Source organism: Girardinichthys multiradiatus, chromosome 12 (genome assembly GCF_021462225.1).
Source record: "Girardinichthys multiradiatus isolate DD_20200921_A chromosome 12, DD_fGirMul_XY1, whole genome shotgun sequence".
NCBI classification, from domain to species: domain Eukaryota; kingdom Metazoa; phylum Chordata; class Actinopteri; order Cyprinodontiformes; family Goodeidae; genus Girardinichthys; species Girardinichthys multiradiatus.
Window position 1 is genome coordinate 15,749,705 of NC_061805.1, and position 24,708 is coordinate 15,774,412.

Consider the following 24,708-nt stretch of genomic DNA (forward strand, 5'->3'; position numbering starts at 1 on the left):
GTATCGATACCAAGGTTGGTATTGGATCAATACAAGTGTGGTGAGATCAATACTTTTGTTATGGTTTTTCCTTTATACACAGAGGTGTGTCTAAAATCTAAAGTGCAAGCTAATATGTTTTTTGTTCTTTTATGTTTCTATTTATGAATAAAGGTGAAAAAAAGGTTGTTACACTGTCCTAAAGGTACTAAAGTTATATTTACCAATGGAAATATTCAACCCTGCAGCACCACTTTAATTGAGGCTCAACAGTTTTTTATTGGACTAAATAATGAATTACTGTTATATTTTTCTGTATACGGTCTATTTAGTTCTGTTATGTTTTAGTTACTACTAAAACTTAAAAAAAAAAAAAAATGATACCATGACCAGAATGAGCAAAAAGTCTGTGAGTCGACAAAGAAATTGAAAAAGTGGGAAAAAAAAGAGACTTCTTTGCAGTTTTTTGTGGATGGGACCGGGCATTTCTCAGCACATTTGCAGCTTATTACCAGTTGGGACTCTGTGCTGCGAAAACCAGTAGCTTGTTGAAGCCCGTTGCTGTATGTCTTAACACATTCAGCTCATTCACAACGCTGCAAACCTCTCTGCAGACTCATAAATACAAACTGATGTTTCATCATAATCAACTAACTAAAGGCAAAATCATAAAAATATTCAATGATTATGACATTGCAAGTAAAAAGTATTTATATCAAATACTAGCCCTGAATTTACTTGGTATCGGCTCAATATCAAAATGTTCAATATCGCCCACCCATAGATGGAGCTCTGTGTTGCGATCCTAATGCAGGCGTTCTAAATGCATAAAGTAAATTAAATACAAAGTTGTTGTGCAGCATCCTCAAGATGTTATTATAGGCATCAGATTCTGCAGATCAACATATTCTCTGATCAGAAGGACAATGGGTTGTGGTAGTCTGGTGTCTCTGCAGGAGTGACTTCCTACAGACTGTGCGGTCACTGCTGCTGCATGTGCTTCGTATTAATTTCACTACATCCCACTTGTCCCACAACCCCTTTTACCCCTTTTATCAATAGCTGCCAAGGTGGATCGGGGCATGACATTAGTGGTCGATTTCAACCTCTCTTCTGCCTTTGATTCAGGTTGATCGTGAGATGCAAAGAACACGCAGACCATGGAAGAAATCATGATCTTAAAGGAGCTTCTGTAGTTGACTAAATAGATCAGGTAATAGTGACACTGCAAAGATACAGAGTGTAGTCACAAGGCAACACGGACACACTCAAAACAGACAACCATGCACGTACAAACCTGAGGGCAATTTAGAGAAATTAATTGATCTAACAGTTATGGTTTTAGACTGCGGTGGAAATCGCAGTACCCATAGAGAACCCATACATGCATGGGGAGAACATACAAACTCCATGCAGAAAGACCCCAGACTGGGATTCAAACCCAGGACCTTCTTGCTGCAAGGCAACAGTACTACCAATGACTCCACTATGCAGTAACAGTAATCAAGCATATGGAATTTAAGGTAAATGTCATTCCTAAAAAACATGGGTCATTATTTTGTTGTTTTCTCCTTTTTATTTTAGGAAGACTATTACCCCCTCTTATGCATCACTTTATTGACTCAGCGTTAAAGTGGCACCAGATCAGTTATTTACACACATATCCCTTGTAATCAATCCCATAACCCATCTATAAGTAGTTGTTCTATATTTGACTGAAGATTGGATTATTAAATGGGTTGGTTTATTCACCCAGAAGAAAAAGTGTAACTGCTTTATTTTACTGTTAATATGTTGCAAAAATCTAAGTTTTTCTTTTCATTATCACTTCTTTACTCTGATAGTATTAATTAGTTTCAACAGGTTTTGTTTGGTTGCCTTTGCACTGTTTGTTCTCTATTGCTGTCTTGTTTACAATGTAATTACACATAGCAAGATAAGAGCTGGCTTCTGGCAACCAACTTAAACCTATGAATACATTACATCACTTTAAAACATACTTTTAACTATTTATAAACCCTGCTTTTAACAGAGATGTGTTTAAGGTTTGCATGTTATATAATGTACGCTTTTTTTTACCCGTCCTAATTTACATAAATACAGAAGAAAACTGTAGAAGTATAAACTCCAAATACATGTTGAGCTGATCTGATCCTCAAAGGATTAACCTCTGAGAGCAGCATACTTACCATTAAACCTTTTTAAATCTGATACACATGAACTCTCAGGGACATATGTAAACCACAATCTGTCTCTCTCCAGCATATCCGCTTCCAACCAGCTGGTACTGTTGCTGGCTGAGATACCAGTGAAATCAGATAAGCCTCCATGCAACTTGATCTCTCTTCATGTATATAAAAAAAATCCAGGTTATTATAAAAGCCAGTACATACACAGATTGTCTATTTTCAGATTGCCTATTTACTGTTAACTTCATGGTTGCTTGATTCAGATGGACAGCGCGCAGATCAGCCCCTATTCTTGGGAAGTTATTACTGTCTGGATGGTGAACTGGGAAACAAGCTGAATTTGAGCCCACTTTTTCAGTCCTAACAGTTAGATGTAATCTCAACTGACTAGTGTAATCAGATGGCTGTCTGGGTTAGAGAAAATGCCATATCTCGCTTCATGTCCTGATAAAGGAAACCAAATCACATTTTCTCACTATGAAATATGTGATTATTTCTTTCTCATCAGCTTTACATCCCATCTTCCAATAGGAACCTTCATTTTACTCAGTCTTGGTTAAAGTGTTATTATCCCCAAAAACAAAGGCTGTGATACATTTAAGATGTCGGAATTGATCTCATGTTATTTCTACTAATATTAGATGAACAAAAACAAACAAATACAATAAAGCTGTGTAGACAGTGACTGTGTGTTGGTAAATAGCACCAATGAGACTCCACTCTAGAGACCAAAATTGAACGTTTTGGCCTTGATGCAAAAGAATTGGTGCGGCAGAAAACCAAAACTACATTAAGCTGGATGCACCTTACCCACCACAAGACATGGAGGAGGCAGCATCATGCTGTGGGGATGCTTTTCTTTAGCAAGAGCAGAAAATTGATGGGATAATCAATGAAGCCAAATACAGAACAATGGTGGAAGAAACCAAGAACAATTATATACAGCCAGAGGAACAAAGGAATGGTTTCTAATCAGAGCATATTCATGTGTTACAATGGTCAAAGTCCAGACCTAAATCCATTTAATAATCTGAAGCAAGACTTGAAAACTGATGTTCACAGATTCTCTCCATCCAATCTGATGGAGCTTCAGCTATTTTGCATAGACAAATGAACAAAAGTGGAACTGTCTAGATGGGCAAAGCTTTGAAAGAGATTCCTCAAAAGACTTGTAGCTGTAACTGCAGCAAAAATGGTTCCAAAGACACATGACATGACACAATTTTTTCATTTTGTATTTCACATAAAATCCCAGCAAAATACATTGAAGTTGGTGGCTTTGATGTGACAAAACTTGGAAAAACTCTTCGGGTCTGAAGACCTCTGTGATCAAACCTGCCACCCACTTGCTCACTCCCAATTGTCCTGACTCTCTGATGCGGTGAATGTAACAAGCAACCTGCCTACTGTCCCTGTGCTGGGCGTGGTGGGGAGGATTAATGAAGTGGTGGTTCATAAAGGAGATTCATCTGCACCCAGACAGTCCTAATGAGCAACCAGAGTGTTCCACTTATGGCTTATGACAAGCTGGGGAAGCAGGCCTGCTTTTGTTTTGAAAGGGCTTGCCTTTAATGTCGACAAAGTAAACTTTCCAATCTACCAGAGTGCATGTGCACCCAGTACACCACATCAATATTTTGTCCCTTTCTGTAGGAAGCCTGTTTTGATTTCTCTGACATGCTGCAGCACAATGACAGATTATTTGGAAATGTCCCATAAAGGCTTTGGTGTTAAATCCAAAGTATGACATAACGTTAGGGAATAATGCAGACAGTTATGAAATAATGAAAGTTGTACAAAAATATTATAATGCCCTCTTTTGATTAAACCATGTCAGTTCCTGAATTCGGTTTCTATGTGATGCAGATGACCAAAGAAGTAGATTAAAAATAAAAAGAAAAAAACTTTTCTCTCAGGCAAGAAACAAACACAGACCTATTATTTCAGTCTCAGGCACAGCTGAAAGTAGAATTCTTTAAACCTCCTACATAAAACTGTTTATTCTTTCACTGTTTCGTCACAAATTAAGTTTAGTGAAAACCAGCTCCTTCATTGTTGCATTCATTACGCAAAATAATCAACGAATGGGTGCAGGTTTTAATTTCTTTCATCATAATACCTCAGAGCCTTTTCAAAGAACTTGCTGATTTATATATTCAGAAACAAAACCTAAGTACTAAGCAAATCCTGTATGATGTTTCTGCTTTGAAGCAGACAGTGAACATTTCATGGTTGAGCATTTAAGCAGGCTGTTACACAGTGAGTCAGGTGGGGGTTTGGAGCATCAGCTGTGAATAGACAGGGCTCAGCTGGTGAGGGTAAACAGTTCAAAGTGAAAAGCTGAACGAGCACAGAGAGTCCACCTGACCCACCACAATGGTGTGCAGACTGGGCCGAGAACACACACACACACAAGCAGCACCACATACATTTAAGTCTACTTACAATCCAAGGTCCAGTGACAGTGGCATTGATCCATATGTACCTTAGCACTTGATCTGAACTGTGCGTGAAGTTCACACTCCATTTAGCATGAATGTGTATTTGTCTGCATGTGGTGAGGGCAAGAGGCTAGTAAAATCACTGCATCAATGCATCAATGCTCTTTCAATGGAGAAAAAAAGCCCTGACTCCACAATTCAGAAGGCTGAAAGGGTCAGTCAGTCAGTCAGTCATTTTCTACCGCTTATTCCATAGTGGGTCACGGGGGAGCTGGTGCCTATCTCCAGCAGTCTATGGGCGAGAGGCAGGGTACACCCTGGACAGATCGCCAGTCCATCGCAGGGCAATTACTGAAAGCAGATACTGAAAGCAGATACTTTAGGCGAGCTATGTATTGTATGTGCCCATGGCCTGACAAGAATTCGGTTTTGTTAAAAACAAAAACAAACACAAAAAAAAATAACAACTCAATTTTACACAGGTAGTCATAATGTAATGGCTACTCTGTAAGTGTGCAAATGTTACTGATATAGAGCTGTTTTGGTTACCTTCCAACGTCAGGCTTCAAATGTGTCTAAATGTCACCCTTTAAAATGAAATGCAAAGTTCAGATGAATATAACGCTGGGAAAACAATTTGTTGACTAAATGGCCATTGCTGTTAGTTAGTTAGTTAGTTAGTTAGTTAGTTAGTTAGTGAATTAAAGGGTTAATTTGCAAATATAATACATTTGTAGAGTAACAAAAGTTTCGAAAATACTTTGGATTCACCTCCTAAACTGTAATTTCTTACCTATTTGACCATGCGGCAGAATCCTAGGTGTGCTTGTATTTTTTGTTCTTATTTTGCCCTGTGATATGTAACCCTAATACCTCTAAATAAAATTCCAAACAATTGTGTACATTTTATGTCAGCATAATGTGATGTTCTAATATATTTTTCAGCTGAAAAAACAAAATCTGTCAGCAATTGTAGTTTTGAACTGAACTAATAAATGGTACTGCTGAGAAAATCTGTTGTCGTTTAAGAGAATATGTCTAATTCATGTTCTGGAAGAGGCAATGTCTGAATGATTGTATAAAACAAACAACAAATGAGGGAACATGTTATTCCCTGTGTTTGAAAAACTCATATGCACATAGTATTTCACATTTCTGTTGATGATCAAACTCTTTAGCATTCTGCTAGGCTATAAGAAGGCTTGGCAAAAAGAAAGCAGACAGAGTGACAGCTCAACAGATGAGGTACCTATGTCTAATCTCCTTCTGAAAGAGTTTCATTGGAATGGCTGGGAGCTTCGAGGGCCAGACAAAGAAAAAATTGGGGCATTCTGTATAGTAAAGCCATCACGGAGCGTCTTTCATCTTCTTTGAGATGTGACTTTGACAGCTGTGAGGATTAAGGAACAGACCAACATACAAGGCCCAAGCAACTGGGGTAAGACTTAATATGCTTCTTACCCTTGGCTCTGGTTTCTTCACTTAGTAAATCAATAGAATATAATTTTAATACTGTAATAGGGTTGTGTCTGTGTGAAGGTAAGAAGACATGTTTATGAAAGAAAGCAGAGAAAAGTGACTTTACAAAAGGTGCTTCTCCTTCAAAGGGAAACAGCATGCAGCATGATTGGTTTCTCCTCTACATTGTTTAGGATGAAGCTGCCACGAATTAGATTAATAGAAATGCCATTGTTTCTAGGTAACCATTCCAACTGAAAAGGTTTCAATTAAAACTCTTCAATGTAAAACAGGTGTGGAACACCATGAAAAACATGTCAGGAATCCAAACTACAAAAAAACTGTAATATTGGAAAATGAAAACATTTTTTTGAATGAATTAAATATTTTATTTTTCAGATCTGACCTGTCACATCATCTCACTAAGTGCATAGAAATACTTCAAAATGTTGAACTTCATTCTATTGATAGAATAATCATTAGTGATGAAACCCTTAAGAAAACATTAAACGCACAAATTTAAAAAAGATGCTCCCCAGATGGTTGCCATGCTTTCATTCTGATGAACTTTGCTAATGAGTTAACACCAAAAGAACCTAAGGACCTTCATCCTATAACCTCTGTGTTAGTTAAGCCTGTAGAGAAGATTTTACTTCAACATCTTGTTGGTGTAACTCAGGACAAACTTGATGAATATAAATTTACATACAAGCAGAGACAAGGAATAGATGATGCTGTTGCTACCCTGGTTCATACCCAACACTATAAACACTATACATATGCAAAAGCACTGGATTTGGATTTTTCATCTGTATTTTACTCAACACGAGTGGACATGTTAACAACAAAAATGATCCAAACGGGATTAAATCCATTTTTGATTAACTTGTATGCCTCTTTCCGGAAAGAGTCAAGTCAAGTAAGTCAAATAAAAATTTGTTATACCCAAAGGGCAATTTGCAGTGCAGACAGCAATGAAAACATAAAAAAACAGTCACAAACACCAAAAAACAAAACAAAATAACAAAAATGTGGATCTGGAATTGAGCAGGCTACTAGCAGCGGGAATAAAGTATTTTTTCAGTCTGTTCATCTTACAATATGGTATTTTGTATCTCCGTCCTGATGGTGAGAGCGAGAATTCTGAGGATGGCTAGGATTCAGCCAAAATGAACCTACAGGTCCTTCTCAAAATATTAGCATATTGTGATAAAGTTCATTATTTTCCATAATGTAATGATGAAAATTTAACATTCATATATTTTAGATTCATTGCACACTAACTGAAATATTTCAGGTCTTTTATTGTCTTAATACGGATGATTTTGGCATACAGCTCATGAAAACCCAAAATTCCTATCTCACAAAATTAGCATATCATTAAAAGGGTCTCTAAACGAGCTATGAACCTAATCAACTGAATCAACGAGTTAACTCTAAACACCTGCAAAAGATTCCTGAGGCCTTTAAAACTCCCAGCATGGTTCATCACTCAAAACCCCAATCATGGGTAAGACTGCCGACCTGACTGCTGTCCAGAAGGCCACTATTGACACCCTCAAGCAAGAGGGTAAGACACAGAAAGAAATTTCTGAATGAATAGGCTGTTCCCAGAGTGCTGTATCAAGGCACCTCAGTGGGAAGTCTGTGGGAAGGAAAAAGTGTGGCAGAAAACGCTGCAAAATGAGAAGAGGTGACCGGACCCTGAGGAAGATTGTGGAGAAGAGCCGATTCCAGACCTTGGGGGACCTGCGGAAGCAGTGGACTGAGTCTGGAGTAGAAACATCCAGAGCCACCGTGCACAGGCGTGTGCAGGAAATGGGCATTCCCCAGGTCAAGCCACTTTTGAACCAGAAACAGTGGCAGAAGCGCCTGACCTGGGCTGAGAAGCAGCACTGGACTGTGGCTCAGTGGTCCAAAGTACTTTTTTCGGATGGAAGCAAATTCTGCATGTCATTCGGAAATCAAGGTGCCAGAGTCTGGAGGAAGACTGGGGAGAAGGAAATGCCAAAATGCCAGAAGTCCAGTGTCAAGTACCCACAGTCAGTGATGATCTGGGGTGCCGTGTCAGCTGCTGGTTTTGGTCCACTGTGTTTTATCAAGGGCAGGGTCAATGCAGCTAGCTATCAGGAGATTTTGGAGCACTTCATGCTTCCATCTGCTGAAAAGCTTTATGGAGATGAAGATTTAATTTTTCAGCAGGACCTGGCACCTGCTCACATTGCCAAAACCACTGGTAAATGGTTTACTGAGCATTGTATCACTGTGCTCAATTGGCCTGCCAACTCTCCTGACCTGAACCCCATAGAGAATCTGTGGGATATTGTGAAGAGAACGTTGAGAGACTCAAGACCCAACACTCTGAATGAGCTAAAGGCCGCTATCGAAGCGTCCTGGGCCTCCATAAGACCTCAGCAGTGCCACAGGCTGATTGCCTCCATGCCACGCCGCATTGAAGCAGTCATTTCTGCCAAAGGATTCCCGACCAAGTATTGAGTGCATAACTGTACATGATTATTTGAAGGTTGACGTTTTTTGTATTAAAAACACTTTTCTTTTATTGGTCGGATGAAATATGCTAATTTTGTGAGATAGGAATTTTGGGTTTTCATGAGCTGTATGCCAGAATCATCCGTGTTAAGACAATAAAAGACCTGAAATATTTCAGTTAGTGTGCAATGAATCTAAAATATATGAATGTTAAATTTTCCTCATTACATTATGGAAAATAATGAACTTTATCACAATATGCTAAAATTTCGAGAAGGACCTGTATTCAGCACAGTTCCCTTCATCAAAGAACATCAGTACAGGAAAGCCACTAACTTAACAGTCATTTCACACACATCGTGGGATTTCTAAAAAAAAATGTTTACTAGCTGTTTCTGATCTTGCAGCTGTGTTGATTCTAAGGTACACCCAGCTGTCTATGATTTTCAGTGCTGTAGCACTATATTTAGACTATAATTATTCCCTGTAATGATCCAATAAAAGCAGTGTGTCTAAAGAAAACTCAGTAGACCAACAAATTATAATTACTTATGTCTAACAGGCGTCTCTGCTCTTAAATAAACCCCTGCACAAGTTTGATTATAAAGTAGCAGTTGCAAAGTCCAGTGTCTTGTTTCCTTCAAGAAACAGTTTCAAATTTGTTAAGCGGAACGAAGGCTAAAGAGCAAATAAGCACGCCTTCCCCAGCCTCAAATCATCCAATAATCCATAAAATTACACCTGTCACTAGAAAGTTAGATTTATTAAAACTACTTCCTGATCCGAGGAGGAAAAACCATTAAAATACACAAAGGCCTTCAATCAACACTTAATTAATGCAGCAACCTTACCCTCGTGCTGGCAATCACTTTCCCTATCTGCCAGATTAGTTTAAAGACATGAATGCAGATTAGAAAAGGCCAATAGCCTCAGAGGATCAGCAGTGAAGAAAATATATAGGCAAATAAAACGAAAGCAGGGGAGGGGCAGGATGGTAAGATGGCAGGAGTAAGAAGTCAACTTTCTGCTGCCCACAGTTCTTCTTAAGCGTGTCATTTCAACTGAGGGGAACATCACTTAGATAACTGTTCACATTGTGAACTTCAGCATTTGGGTTTCTCTTGCAAAATGAGAAACATCAGTGACAGCACCGGCAGTAAAATATTTTTGGAGACTGACTCACTAAGCCTTAAAAAGGCTATTTTGTAGATGCTGCTAAGTTAAAGTGACTGTGACACTTACAGTGAGGTAGAACTACCTTTAACAGCAGAAATACAGAAAAATCATGCTGGGGTCCAAAGTAGACATAACACCTTTACTCAGAGGAAAGTTCCTTATGAAGCACGGTCCTAAAATGTGGATGGATTAGTTTGATGTGTAGTGACTTATTTGCTGACCTTTGCTGATGGTAGGTGGACTCTTTTCTGCGGCAGTGGAGGGTTACCACTCGATAGCCTTCATTCCTCAAGTCCTGGCTGACGATCCACTGAGTGGGGTTGCTGGTACGTGCTCCGAGGAACATCACTCCTTCTTTCAATTTTACCCTATGGAGAAAAACATCAGCTGTTTAGACTACTACAAACCCAAACATATGACTTCCATGTGCATTGTTGTTATCACTATCTAAAGTTGGCCAATCCTTGTTCTTTATTTAGCTCAGACAAATATGCAGAAACTTTTTTAACCCATACGTCATGCCAAATTTAGGTCAACCATAGAATTTGAGACTTTTCAGCCACATTTTTGCACTGTTCAGAGAGATCTTCAAAAGATTTTGGTCAGACAGACGTGTCTGATGAGAATCCTTTTAAGAACCTGATTTCAGCAGATCATCACATAGTTGCTTCTTATTGTAAAACAATTTAATCCAAATAGACTTTTAGATTTTGTTTGATTTTATTTTTTTATGTTTTGTGTCTTATAATAAATTACATGCATGTGACTGTGTAGTCTGTCTTTCAAAACAGCCCTCTGTTCTGGTGTTGGTTTTGAATAAACTGCTTGAATTTCCCAGGAATACAGCTAATTCCAGGTTAAATGTAAATAAAAAACAAAAAAAACACACATTTAACTCTCTGAAAAAACGAGAGGATATTAGCGTTGTAAAGTATGTAAATTCAGATTTTTTGATTATTATGTGAAAATGCATTATGGTGATCAATATTATCAATCATGTATATATTTTTTATGTTAATTTAAATATGCAAAAAGTGTGAAGTTTCAGCACAGTGAGTGGAGCCAGTAGTATTTTTGAGTTTTCAGGCTGCATGAATGTTATTATTATTTAAATTTTTATTATTATTGTTATAATGGTAGTAGTAGTAGTAGTAGTAGTAGTAGTAGTAGTAGAAACTGTTTTTAACTATTCCTTGTATATATAAGGTACAATCAGAGATAACCAGAAACAATGCCAGTAGCCTAAGGAATTGTCAAGCTGGTAACACGTTACAGGGACAAAGCAGACAAGTCTGAAGACCAAAAATGTCCAGCAAAAAGTTGATTGACTTAGTATTAGAGGTCTGAAATTTACAACAACAAAAAAATCATTTCTTGTGCAACATAGCTGAAAATGCATTTAATACTTGGTGCTTGGGTTGAAATATTATCTCTGTACCTTCACTGTCTACTCCAGCCTACTGTAAAGTGTGAGACAAAATAAATACACATTTTAAAAGGCATGGTAATGAAGTAAGATTTTACTGGGGATTTAAATAATTGTTGAGAAGTAATAAGCAGAGATTCCAATACCTGTTCCAATACATTGTTTAATGTTCTAAGGTAGCTCCAACTCACAGTACTGCTATGCCTGGGAATAAGAAGGGGCCAGACCATTGCAATCCTCAGAAGAAAACAATACATTTTTAAATGAATCTGAAAACAGACAGGAAGCCTATGAAAAGATGCCATAAAGGAATTGATGTATTTAATTTTTTATGTCTGTTAAAAGAGAAGCTGCTGATGATTTTGATGAATAAAACTGGATTATCTTGTTTTGTTTGTCCACCTTAACCAGCACTGCTTTATACATTTACTATGTTCCCTTCAGGCCTGAAACAGAATGGCATGAAATAATCAAAGCAAACAGCACTTTCATTTTGTTGTCTGCCATCTTTGGTAAATGTTTTTTTATAACATCAGAGTATATGTTATAATTACAAGCCTGTTATGCAGCTGTACTGCTTTGACCCCAACAGTAACAGATTCTCTCTCGCAATACAAAAATTACTTGGAAATGTTTATTTTTGTTTTGACTGATACATTTACAACATCTGAGTTATTTTTGGCTCACTGGACTATAATGGAGGATCATGTCTATGTTAGCAAATGAAAATGTAACATATTGTATAATGGACCCAATACACAGAGTCTAATTTAAAAGTAAAAACACTGACATAGAATAGATTCAGTCAAATGTTCCATAACATTGCCTGTGTGATTTTAGCTAAGAGTGACAGTGAAGCCTCATGACTGTAGAGCTGACTAAATTATAACAGAAGGCCAAATCACTTTTCCTGTCCAATCCATACCAGGTTGGCAGATGAGACCAAAGACGGCATTCACTTTCATCTTGAATTTGTTGCTGCCCTTTTTAGATGCAATTGCCTATCTGTCATCCTATGAATATATCTGCCCTCTCCAATCAAGCCCATTTCTTTGATGTGATACCTTGTACTGTTGGGCTGCAGGTAGCATGTGAGAAATGAAAGTGGAATCCATAATCAACCCTAAATTTAAGGGCCACTTGAAAAGTGTGCATGTTCTTTTTCCTTCCTCTGTATTGTCCTATAAAAAAAAAAAGATTTTCATCCAACCTCACTTGGTCAGAACTATGGTAAAATTAAAGTGTGAAATTTTTTTTTGCCAGTTTGGGACTTTGCTTAACATTCTGTGAATTGTATGACCTAATTATCTAATCAGTCTTTTCCTCAACTGCCTATAAGTCACATCAGCATGCTTAGGCAATAACCAAAGGCACTATGGAAAGCACATACATTGGGGGTTTATTGAAAGAAGAAACACAGCTTTCATGTTTTCCAGCTATGTTAGGACAGCTGCAATCATTATTTTTCAAAAAAATAACCAAGCATTTCCTGCATAGACCCCACATACATATGGACTGAAGGTAAAGGTATGAATATAATGGTACACCTGTGCAGTTTTAATTGTAACATTAAGTTATACAACTCACTGACATGTTGAAGTATACATGTATGTCTGTGCTATATTGAATCAAGTTCTGCTTTTTTTTTTTCTGCATTTTGTTTCTATTAGAAATATAATTCTGGTTTTCATTTAAGGAATTATAAATCTCTCCATAAGAAAATGTATTAGCAACAGAAAATATTTATTTGAAGCTATACTAAAAGTTAGGAGGAAAAAATGTCTTATTTGCAGTTGGATTCTTTTCCTTCTGAATGTTACATCTAATGTTCAGGCCAAAGTATATGTGGAGAGGGATAACTGAATTGGGGGATGCATACAACTGGAACAAAAAGGGTGTTTGCACAGTCCTCGCTGGGTCCCAGTGGGGGAAGCAGGTTGTATCTGGTTTTGTTACAGTTCAGTGACTAGGAAGTCTATCAGTGGGTTCCCTGAAAGTTTGAAACATGTCATTACTCCATAGTCCATAATATGCTGACGGAGCATTTGGTGAAGGATGGTTAAAGTGTCTTTTATTGATTAAACAGTCAATATGGCCTTGTAACCAGTAAACCTAGGACAGTTCTGCAGGTAAAGTAACACACAGTCTAAGACTGTTTCGAAACAATCCATGATTCGTCAACAGCTCATCCATATACGTTTTAGTGTCCTTAGAAAAGGCAGTAAATACATACATTTCCATGAGAATGCTTAATGATGTGTGATTGAGAAATACAATGTAAAGTTTGTTACTGGGAAATAATTCACAGTGTACATAAAATAAATAAACTGAAGGTATTGAGGCAGAGTGACTAATTAACGTTGATGAGCAGGAATTGCAGGGGGGCATGGGCGTACTGTGCGGGGGGGTTAGGGGGGTTGTGACCCCCCCAAAAAATCTGATCCAGTCAATATAACCCCCCCCAATAAAATAATATAATTATGTTTACCAATATATCCTGCATGAAGAACTTGTTGATTTTCTTTTATTTTCATTTGCCAGCAAAATAGCATCATCACCTGTTAATGTAATCCCCTCCTCCACCCAAAAACTTCGTATCACCCAACCCGCTTTCTCCACCAAGCATTCACTGCTGTACATTTGATTCAGTCACCGGTGAGAGGGGTTTTACTCTCAAAAAATAAATTTTTCACTGATGGTCGACAAGAACACCTAGTAAAAAGCGCAAAAATCAAAATGAGGTAAATATATATGTATTGTTAAGTTAGCTGATGATTTGTTTTCTATGCCACTCACAGACGCCTGTACTCTGAATGGCGGTGCATGTACGGGGGTTGGACAATGAAACGGAAACACCTGGTTTTAGACCACAATAATTTATTAGTATGGTGTAGGGCCTCCTTTTGCGGCCAATACAGCGTCAATTCATCTTGGAAATGACATATACAAGTCCTGCACAGTGGTCAGAGGGATTTTAAGCCATTCTTCTTGCAGGATAGTGGCCAGGTCACTACGTGATACTGGTAGAGGAAAACGTCTCCTGACTCGCTTCTCCAAAACACCCCAAAGTGGCTCAATAATATTTAGATCTGGTGACTGTCCAGGCCATGGGAGATGTTCAACTTCACTTTCATGTTCATCAAACCAATCTTTCACCAGTCTTGCTGTGTGTATTGGTGCATTGTCATCCTGATACACAGCACTGCCTTCAGGATACAATGTTTGAAACATTGGATGCACATGGTCCTCAAGAATGGTTCGGTAGTCCTTGGCAGTGATGCGCCCATCTAGCACAAGTATTGGGCCAAGGGAATGCCATGATATGGCAGCCCAAACCATCACTGATCCACCCCCATGCTTCACTCTGGGCATGCAACAGTCTGGGTGGTACGCTTCTTTGGGGGTTCTCCACACCGTAACTCTCCCGGATGTGGGGAAAACAGTAAAGGTGGACTCATCAGAGAACAATACATGTTTCACATTGTCCACAACCCAAGATTTGCGTTCCTTGCACCATTGAAACCGACGTTTGGCATTGGCATGAGTGACCAAAGGTTTGGCTATAGCAGTCCGGCCGTGTATATTGACCCTGTGGAGCTCCCAATGGACAGTTCTGGTGGAAACAGGAGAGTTGAGGTGCACATTTAATTCTGCCGTGATTTGGGCAGCCGTGGTTTTATGTTTTTGGATACAATCCGGGTTAGCACCCAAACATCCCTGTCACACAGCTTCCTCTTGCGTCCACAGTTAATCCTGCTGGATGTGGTCCGTCCTTCTTGGTGGTATGCTGACATTGCCTTTGATACCGTGGCTCTTGATACATCACAAAGACTTGCTGTCTTGGTCACAGATGCGCCAGCAAGACGTGCACCAACAATTTGTCCTCTTTTGAACTTTGGTATGTCACCCATAATGTTGTGTGCATTTCAATATTTTGAACAAAACTGTGCTCTTACCCTGCTAATTGAACCTTCACACTCTGCTCTTACTGGTGCAATGTGCAATCAATGAAGACTGGCTACCAGGCTGGTCCAATTTAGCCATGAAACCTCCCACACTAAAATGACAGGTGTTTCAGTTTCATTGTCCAACCCCTGTAGACTAGCTTCGTACTACAGTGGTACCCAGGTGCTTTGTTAGACCTGCCATCTGGACCTCTGGGGCTGAAGCTCCAGATGTTTTCAGAACAGCCCCGAATCTCTCAAAAGAACACATTTAGGAGTTCATGTCTGTTCAAAAGATGTATTAAGCCTCAAAATGAGAGACTTCACATTTTTATTTAAAAACAATCATCTTTGTTTCTATTGTGTTCCATATAATCACTACCAGCTCCTCCCAACCTGACAATGAGTTTATAGGAAAAGAAGACAAAAAGTGGTTATTTGCACACACACGGTACCACGACTACCCGCACGGGCTCAGGCGGACTGGCAATTGGTCCATTCTGGAGAAATCCAGAATGACTTTTCAGTCCAGGATCGCTGGCCTGTCTCGTTAATTACCAAAAAAAGTTACACTGAGCGCATCAAACAGGGCTACAAAAGGGGAGACGGCTGATTTCAGAGCAGCCGTGGAGCCAACCAGAGAGTGGGAGCCTGGTGGGTGTGTTCGCCCAGGAACAGGTGGAAGCAGAGTGGCTTAACTCAAACTGAAGTTAGCGTTAAACCTGAGAGCTGGCTCAGAATGGGCTAATTGTAAGCTAGCGCTAATCACTAATTCACCCAGCAAGACATCAGGTGGAGGTTCACTAATGAGCATCATCAGGGTCATGATGAGGGAGTTTCACCTGAGCTACAGGTGAAGTTAAATGGCCTGGCCATGATAGAAACCAGTAGAAAGTAGCTGGATCTCTATCATGATGTGAAAAATATCTGATCCTTTACCTTAGATAAAATCGAAGCATTTAATCTTAAAGTTACTAAAAACATTAAAAGGTCCTTCAGATCACCACATTGCATCTCATGGCTGCAGCCGGTCCAATAGTCCAGTTCTACAAGTAGACAGAAACAGGTGTTGCTCAATAAACCAGGAAAATATCTCCTGGTGCAGGTAAGACAGGGTAGAAAGAGCAAAAGTAAGCCTCTCTACTATCTTTTATATCTATTAATCCTAAACATACAGCTCTGGGTAGTTTAAAGGTCCAGAATTAATGAGAAATAAATCATAGTTAATCACCGGTGGACCATTAATTAGTTAAATGTTTTATTTTTCTAAATAATACATGTAATATATAATATTATTTAAACTAAACTCATTAAGCGAGGCAGTTTTACTCAATGTAATACATATATACCACTTTATGTATACATTTATTATTAGCTGTAATATTAGTATTGATAACAGGACAAAATATGTCCAAGAAAGGTCCAGGATGAGGCTCCATGTTCTATTTTAAACACCTTTTTCTCTACAGAAAGTGTTTAATAGAAAAGGGTGAACTAATGGCTCAGTGGGGAACAATAGACTAAGTGGAATGAAGGGCTGGAGGAACATATTTTAATGAAGTGTTGGGCTAGCTCACAGCCTAATTAAAATAAATAAATGTGTTTTTACGGTCTTACCACTCCATCAAAATCTAAGAAAATCAATTTCATACAAGTTTTCTTTCTAGAAATATAAGAAAGAGAGAAAGAAAAAGAGAGTGAGATAGTAAAAATTTATAGATGAAAGTAATTTTTATAGATGAGAAAAGAAGTACATTTTTTGTGACAGTAAACCGTTTCTTTGAGTTTAAGAACAACTTTAATTTGATGGATGAGCAGAAAGTGTTTTCTAAATATCACAAAATGTGTCATTATCTGCTTCAGCCAAATGTTTTTTTCATCAGATATAAACTGTAAATCTTCATCCTTCACTTAAGCTACTAACAGAAAATTAAAACCAAGTCAAACTTTTGTGAAGCTTTTTTTTTTGATGCACAATAATTTACATTCAATGAAAACCCAGTCAAGGCAGAGAGCTGCTACAACATGTCTTGTGTTACTTTAACTTTAAATGACTTATAAACTGTGGCGCTGTCTTATGAAAATTAAACTATTTAGTCCCTGGGTTAAAGACCCCAATTGTTCAGACCCTAAAAACACCCCTGGTAGTGCCTTTGCTTTATAAGTTAATTGTTTCACGATGGAGCTCTTAACTGGAATTAATCATATGAAATTAATTGAAATACAATTAATCCATTCTAGAACCCCAGAAATACCACAATGCCGCATTCATTAATATGAAGGTGCTCTAAAAATGTAGAGTATTTGGTTCTGTGTTAGACAAAAAGATGAAGTAAAAGTAAGCCTTTTATTAATTGCTGAACTGAGGAACAGAAAAACTGCAATGTAAATACAAAGAAAACAGGAAAGTTAAGTAAAAACAGTAAAAGCATTTCAATAAATTTCTAAAGCTGAAACGCCAACTTTGGCTGACTTCTTAACTTCTTAACTAGTGACATCTGCCTTGCTCTGTACTAGCGCTTAGCCAGGACTGCGGAGGGTTAAAGATTTGAACAGTTTGTGGTGTTGGGTTTGGTAACCTGTATTGCTGACTCCAGAGAACTAATGAGAACTTTGAAAAAGTACAACTGATGTTTAGGTGATACCTCATTACGCACTTGCTTTGAGTAATTAATTCAGTCAATAAATCAGAAAGCTATAATTTGTCCCAAAAATGTTAAAGTTAGAAAAATGTAGTTCTTCCAACCATTCTAATTATTTAATTTTTAGATATGAGATAAGAATGGGCTAATAGGATAACCTTAAGTAAAAATATCATAGTTTCATGATTTTACAATACTTCAGATGTTATGTGCAAATTGCCAAAACTATTACAAAAGTTTGCCATACTTCTATTAGCAAAGACTTGTTTAAATAGCTGATATTAGTTGCTAAACCTGTCTGGCTCTCTGCTCAGGTGGCCTGCATGTAGTTTATACTAATAGGTTTATAAAACATAAAATCAATTTTGTGGTTTAGTAAAATCTTGGCATATTTGGCATATACCTTTTTACTTTGAGTTTCTTTGTTTCATGTATACATCACCATAGCACAAAGATATAGGTTTGTCTGTGTATTTTTATTTGTTTGACAACATTGAACTACATTAGTTCTAATTGTAGATCATACATTTAGTTAACTTTTGTATATTTAATTCTGCCTAACACCTTTTACTATTTGTTGTGTTTTCTTGTTTTGCCAGTGATGTAGGGAGGGTTCTTGGGACTGAGAGCTCAAACTATAAAGGACCAAAAAGATGGACTCTGGCTGGCACACTTATGCCGTGTTGATTGGGTGATACCATGTAGAGCTGCACCATAGGGGAGGACCATGGAGTCAGGTATTATTGCATAAGTTCTTTGCTTTGTTATTTGCTTATTTGGTTAATTTTATGTTGAGTTATTAGTTATTTAAGTTAATTCGTAAAGTAGCTGTATGTTTTTTGTTTTTTTTAATTAGTAAGTAGATCTTCTCTTTACCCCCTCACATGTGTGTCAGTCTGGTCTGATCAGCCAGTATTTAAGTCCCCATTTGTTGTGTGTCAGGTCAGTTTAAATAGTTAGCTGGAGGTTGTATTATGTTATGGCTTGACCTCTTTTAAGCCCCCTGCATTGATTGTTTGAGTTGTTTCTTTAGCAAAATAAAACCCACTTTTTTGGAAAATTACTACTGTGTCCTTATGCTTAACCAGCTCGGTCCCTGACACCTTGATACCAGTAACTGGTCCATACCTAGTAACAAAGCAGTTGCACACAATAATGGTAATAGCATTGTTCACTTTACATTCTCTTCAATCCATCTGGATAAAATCTTTAGATTAATTTTCTTAGACACCAATTGTGTTACATTGTTAAGTGGCTTTCAGAGAAAAACAGGATAAAAGTTACTGCAGAAATCAAGTAAAAAAACATTTTATGTCAATGCACCTGGGCTCTACCTAATCACTGAACAATTCTCCTGTGGAACACTGTGACACACTCATCACACTGTTTTGAATACTTGGTATTCAAAACAGTGTGATGAGCAAGTAAAGAGACAAGTAAAGAGGCAAGTAAAGAGACAAAAGCCCTCTGAGGAAGGACAGTGAGGAGTGCAGAGACATCATCTTTAGAGCCATTTTGAGTCATCTTGACCCTTTCTTGGATAAATCCCATTGTAATCATTGAGATCTGTTCTGTTTCTGTTACGGCGTTGATAGCCTACTCTTCTTTCTCACCTTTCATTCTTCCTGAGATCTGATTGCATGTTTGAACTCCTTCGAACCCTTTATAATAGCGTCTACCCCTCAGCAGCACAATAGGAGAAATAAATGTTTCAAGGGGAAATCCAATAAGATTGAGGCTGGATGATAATGGAAATCCCCAGCCATTGGTGTGTGCCCTGAGTCGGCAGGCTATTTTTCAGTTACATCTGTGGGTTGTTTCCACTTGGCCCTGGTGCTGCTCAATCATATGCATCATAACGTTATTCTGATCATTTTTCCCCACTGAATCCTCTGGAAACCACTTGCATTCAGAATGAGCATCCACGAGGAGAATTCTGTGTTATTGTGCCATCCCGCCTACATAAACAGGGCGCAGGGAATGCAGCGGCTCAGCGGGGAGGAGGAAGAAGTGCGAGGCAGTGTGGGGGAATGACAGAGAGACAGCAGGACCAGCTACTTTGTGATGGTTTGCGGCTGATGCCTAATGGAACAATTCAAAGGACTGCAGTTAGCTATGAGTGTACTGATTTAGCGTACTGATTCTGCTAGAGAAGACATTGTAATGAACTTCGGTATCTACTAACTTCACAATATTAATAGGGATTTTATGTGACAGACTAAAATAAAGTCACACATACACTTGAAACAAAAAGTTAGGGATATTCGGCTTTCAGTTCAAATTTCAGGAAGAATTGAAAATGCACTGTAACTTTACAGGTGAACTTCATGTGACCTGCTCAGGACTTTTTGCACAACTTGCTGTTCTCTGACAAGGAGCTTAACAGCAAAATCCACAACAGGTGTTTGATCCATTAATGGACCAATACATTTCCTGGTTCAATCAGAATTGGAATTTAAACAGTACTCATCATGCTGCTCACATGTTGACATCATGAGACCAAGACAGCACCTAACCATTGCAAGGCTTCAAACAGGATGTTCTCAGATGGAAGTGGCTGCTGAGCTTGTGCTGTGCCTGAGCAAACAATAAGTCGACTTGTAAGCAGCATGAGATGCTGCTGTTGAGCTGCAATTGGTGCTCAAGGGCACATGACGTGTTATTGACACATTGACATTTTTTGTTGTGGTATACACACCACTGTTGTTGGCTTTTTTTAAAAACATTGTTTGAGGGGGCTGCACGGTGGCACAGGTCGTAGCACTGTTGCCTTGCAGCAAGAAGGTCCTGGGTTTGACTCCTGGCCGAGGGTCTTTCTGCACGGAGTTTGCATGTTCTCCCCGTGCATGCATGGGTTCTCTCCGGGTAGTCCGGTTTCCTCCCACAGTCCAAACATGACTGTTAGGTCTCTCTACATTGCCCTTAGGTGTGAATGAGTTTGTCTGTGTTGCCCTGCTACTTGTCCAGGGTGTACCCCGCCTCCCACCCATAGACTGCTGGAGATAGGCACCAGCTTCCCCGTGGACCACTATGGAAGAAGCGATATAGAAAATGACTGACTGACTGACATCGTTTGAGTTGAGGAAATCTCCATTACTTATATGCCCTACTATCATGATATAATACCACTATGGAATGTTTTATGTTTTCTCTAGACGTGCAAAGCTGGTAGATGACCTGTACCTGTAACTGCAACAGTGGGTTGGTTCTACAAAATATTTACTCGTGGGGTAAACAACATTTCACATTATTTAAAAAAAAAATAAAACCATATATTCTTTTCCTTTCACCTCATAATTAGGAGCTACTTTGCAATAGCTGTCACATAAAATCACAATAAAAGACAATACAGTTTATGCTTGTGATAAAATGTTAAAATGTGCAAGTTGTATAAATACTTCTGCAAGGATTTGTAAGTTAGCAACCCTTTGTGTCACAATCCTGAGGTGTTTGGGTTTTGATTTTCTGTTGTGTGTGTATTCTGAACATTTATTTGTTGTTTATTTTCTTCTTTAGGTTGTGCTTTCTTAAGTGTATTTCTATGTGTTCTCTTTTGTTTGTACATCCTTTTGTGTTTTGGTGTTTTTTTCATTCATAAAGAGTTATTTTCTGTTAGATCTCTGTTAGATGTAACCTTGTTCTAGCTTATTAACTCTCTCTCTTTCAGCTGCTCTGCCTTCCTTTGCCACAACTGCTCCACATTTCCACTGATTAGCTCTTATGGTTCAGTTGTCATTTTCCTCCGCTGCCTCACTATACATGTATATATGCTTTTTTTTTTTTTTTTTTTTTTTGCAGCACTAGAGGCCTTTATTTTTAATTTTTTGATAGGCAGGTAGGAAAGAGGGGCAAAGAGAGCGGGGGAGACATTCGGCAAAGGTCGCCAGGTCCGGGACTCGAACCCGGAAAATGTTTATCTGCCTCATTCTCCGTTCCATGCTCCATGCTTCATGTTTTTTCTCAAACCTGACTATAGGTTTTTGTTTATTTGTTTCAATATTAAATCTTTTTTTCACTCACTATGCTGCTCCGAGTTCCTGGCTGCACTTTGGTCCCGTACAAACTTCACCAAACATGACACTTTGAGTCAGGCTACATGAAGCAAATCAAAAGATAAATACATTCAGCCTAATATTTTTCTAAACTTCACTGAAAAACATTTGCAACACCTGGGTGACCAGGATGATCAACATCAAGAATAAGAGGAATATTCGTTGACTTTTGTATCAAAAGTGTAATGAATTCACATATTACAGGCCAATATATTTTGCATGATGGAGGGCCCACTGCTGTAGTAGCCAACACCTGCCAATTTAACTGTTTAGTGCATTTATTTTAATGTTTTCTATTTTTTTTTTAAGCGCACATTACCAGCTTTGCACTCTGTGTCATCAGATCCGCCTGCCAGGAAAAAGAGTTGAGAGAGCCGAGATATGAGTTTTGCTAAGTCAGCTTAAGCTTAAGTCTACTATATAAAAACCACAGGGGAATTTATTGGATGAAAAGGAACTTAGGTTGCAAGAACCATAAGATTAGAGATTGTTTTGCCCTCTGCAGTGTCTTAGCTTGACCATAGCTGGCCTAAGGTCAAAGCCCGAGTGTCAAAACAATAAAGAGTTGCTGGCAAAACTGCAGACCTCAGACGTCTGTCAGTATGTCAGGAAGGCCAAACAGTCATTTAAAAAAAGTATTACAACCACTGAAACCTTTTCCAATTTTGTCCCATTACAAATTTCAATGTATTTTAACAGGATTTTATTCAATAAACCACGCAAAGTCATGCAGAATTCTCAAATGGCATGAAAAGAGTGTGTAGTTCCCAATATTTTACACATACAAATCTGAAAGGTTCCACCTTAACTTCCCAGTCTCACATCTTTTGCAGGCTTTCTTCCAGGATTGGTCAGCATTTAGCCCCATCCAGGTACCCATCAACTCTGACCAGCTTCCCTGTCCTGGCTGTAGAAGACCGTTTCCCACTGCATGATGCTACCACCACCACCATGTTTCACTACGGGGGTGGTGTGTACAGTTAGACATCAAGTCAGTGCTTTTTGTAAGTAGGCACAGAAGTTTGAATTTGATCTTATCTGTGGTGTCCCCTACATTGTTTTGTCAAACCTCTGAGACCTTCATAGAACACCTGAATTTATACTAAGATTAAATTACACACAGGCAGACTCTATTTACACATAGAAATCTACATGAACATTTTGAAGAAAAGAACAAGTCAAGTAAGTAAACAAGAGACTTTTTAAATCAATATATGCGAATGCTAGACTTGTGTAAACTCAGAGAATTAAACATTGAGAACCTTCAAGAAGAAACATTAACAGAGCAGATAAATGACAATGTTGATTTATAAAACTAATGAAGATTTATTAAAACTGTGATGTGAGCATGAAGCTGAGACTGGCAGACTGAGGGCTGTCAGCATGGCCACTTCCACAAATTATTCCTAACTGTCTTAGCCTCACATCAGCCTTTTCTTCTTGTATAAATAATTCATGTGCTTTCTCTTTTTAGCCATCCCAATGTCAAATTGAATGAATAGTGAAAGAAATATTTAGAAATTCCACCTATAGCAGTTCAACTATTAGCATTTATTCAAAGAATAGATCGGAGAATTTTATCTTTTTAGTCAGAATGACAGAGCTGTTATAAGAAGAGCCACAGCCTGCCAACAAGGATCTAAAATGTTTCAAAACATTAGACCATTATGTGCCTTCTGTTTGTGTTGATGGGGGAGTTGCTAAGTGGTCGCACGTTTCACAATCGTATTTTACCCGCATGCCAGGAGATAGATTGGGTTGGTTTCTCATTTTTGAATCACACAGCAGAGATTATAGAAGCACCCACTGTTTTGCTGAGAGACTATAAAAGAGAAACAGAAAGCATTAGGATTGAAGATATGTTTGCCAATTACTTTGCCTATTGTGTAGACACGGTGTGAGCAAAGAGAGGGAAACATCTAAAATCCCATATGAAGAATTCATGTGATTGCTATCATAGAGCGCGGTTTAGTGGTATCCTCGCAGAATGTGTCCAGCTAATTGGATTGTCACGACATTCAAGTGCACAGCAAGAGAGAAAACATCGTGGGGGGGGGGGGGGTGACGACGACATCAGAGGAGAGGAGAAAATGAAATACCGGCCCAAGTGTTTTACTTTCTTAATATCTTTTCAGAATTTCCTTGTTCTGTTTCTTTAGAGGAAAAGGTCTTTCTTTTTAAGGAGACTCAATTTTACATAGCTAAGTTAAGCAAGGTGTTGTGGAAACAGTATCTTCAGAATGTGTTTAAGAGCCCGTCTGGCTGAGCTCATAAAAGTCGCTTCATCGTTGTCATTTGGTTGATGCCAAATGATGAGCTTTGGAGATAGAGTTAACATGGTTTACATTTTGGACACATTTGACAAGAAGACAGCATTTCCAATGGGCAGCTGCAGCAGATCCCTTTACAGTACTTACTGATTATTTAATGGTTTATTTAACATGTGTATACTTCTACATAATTGGCTAACAGAGTTTTTAAGACAAGACAAAATCCGGTCTTTCAGATGCTTTCATGAGGAATACCACGAGGCACGTGATGTCACGGACAACAAAGCCGGGGTCCCACCCTGGAGCCAGGTCCGGACTCATAAAGATGGCACTTGACACTTGGCACCAGGACACCCTATTCAGGAGGTCGACTTTGTAGTCACTTCTTTGGACATTCAGCCGCATGTCTTGGACAATCAGGTGAAGAGAGGGGCTGAGCTGTCCACCGATCACCAACTGGTGGTGAGTTGGATCCGCTGGAAGAGGAAGAAGTTGGACAGACTTGGCAGGCCCAAGTGTAAAGTGAGGGTCTGCTGGGAACATCTGGCAGAGCCCTTGGCCAGGGTTGTATTGATCTTACACCTCCGGGAGAGCTTTGACTAAGTCAGACCTGTTCCAGGTGTGTGTTGGACTCTGGCAGG

The 24,708-nt window shown here is 38.7% G+C and overlaps 1 protein-coding gene across 1 annotated transcript in view; it reads right to left on the bottom strand.

Annotated features, from left to right (window-relative positions):
* si:dkeyp-14d3.1 (transmembrane protein 132D) overlaps nt 1–24,708 on the bottom strand; it is a 287,155-nt gene that overhangs the window by 131,724 nt on the left and 130,723 nt on the right. The window contains exon 3 of the mRNA XM_047381724.1: nt 9,955–10,101. Within this exon, the coding sequence (XP_047237680.1) occupies nt 9,955–10,101 (147 nt within the window). The remainder of the gene's footprint in view (nt 1–9,954; nt 10,102–24,708) is intronic.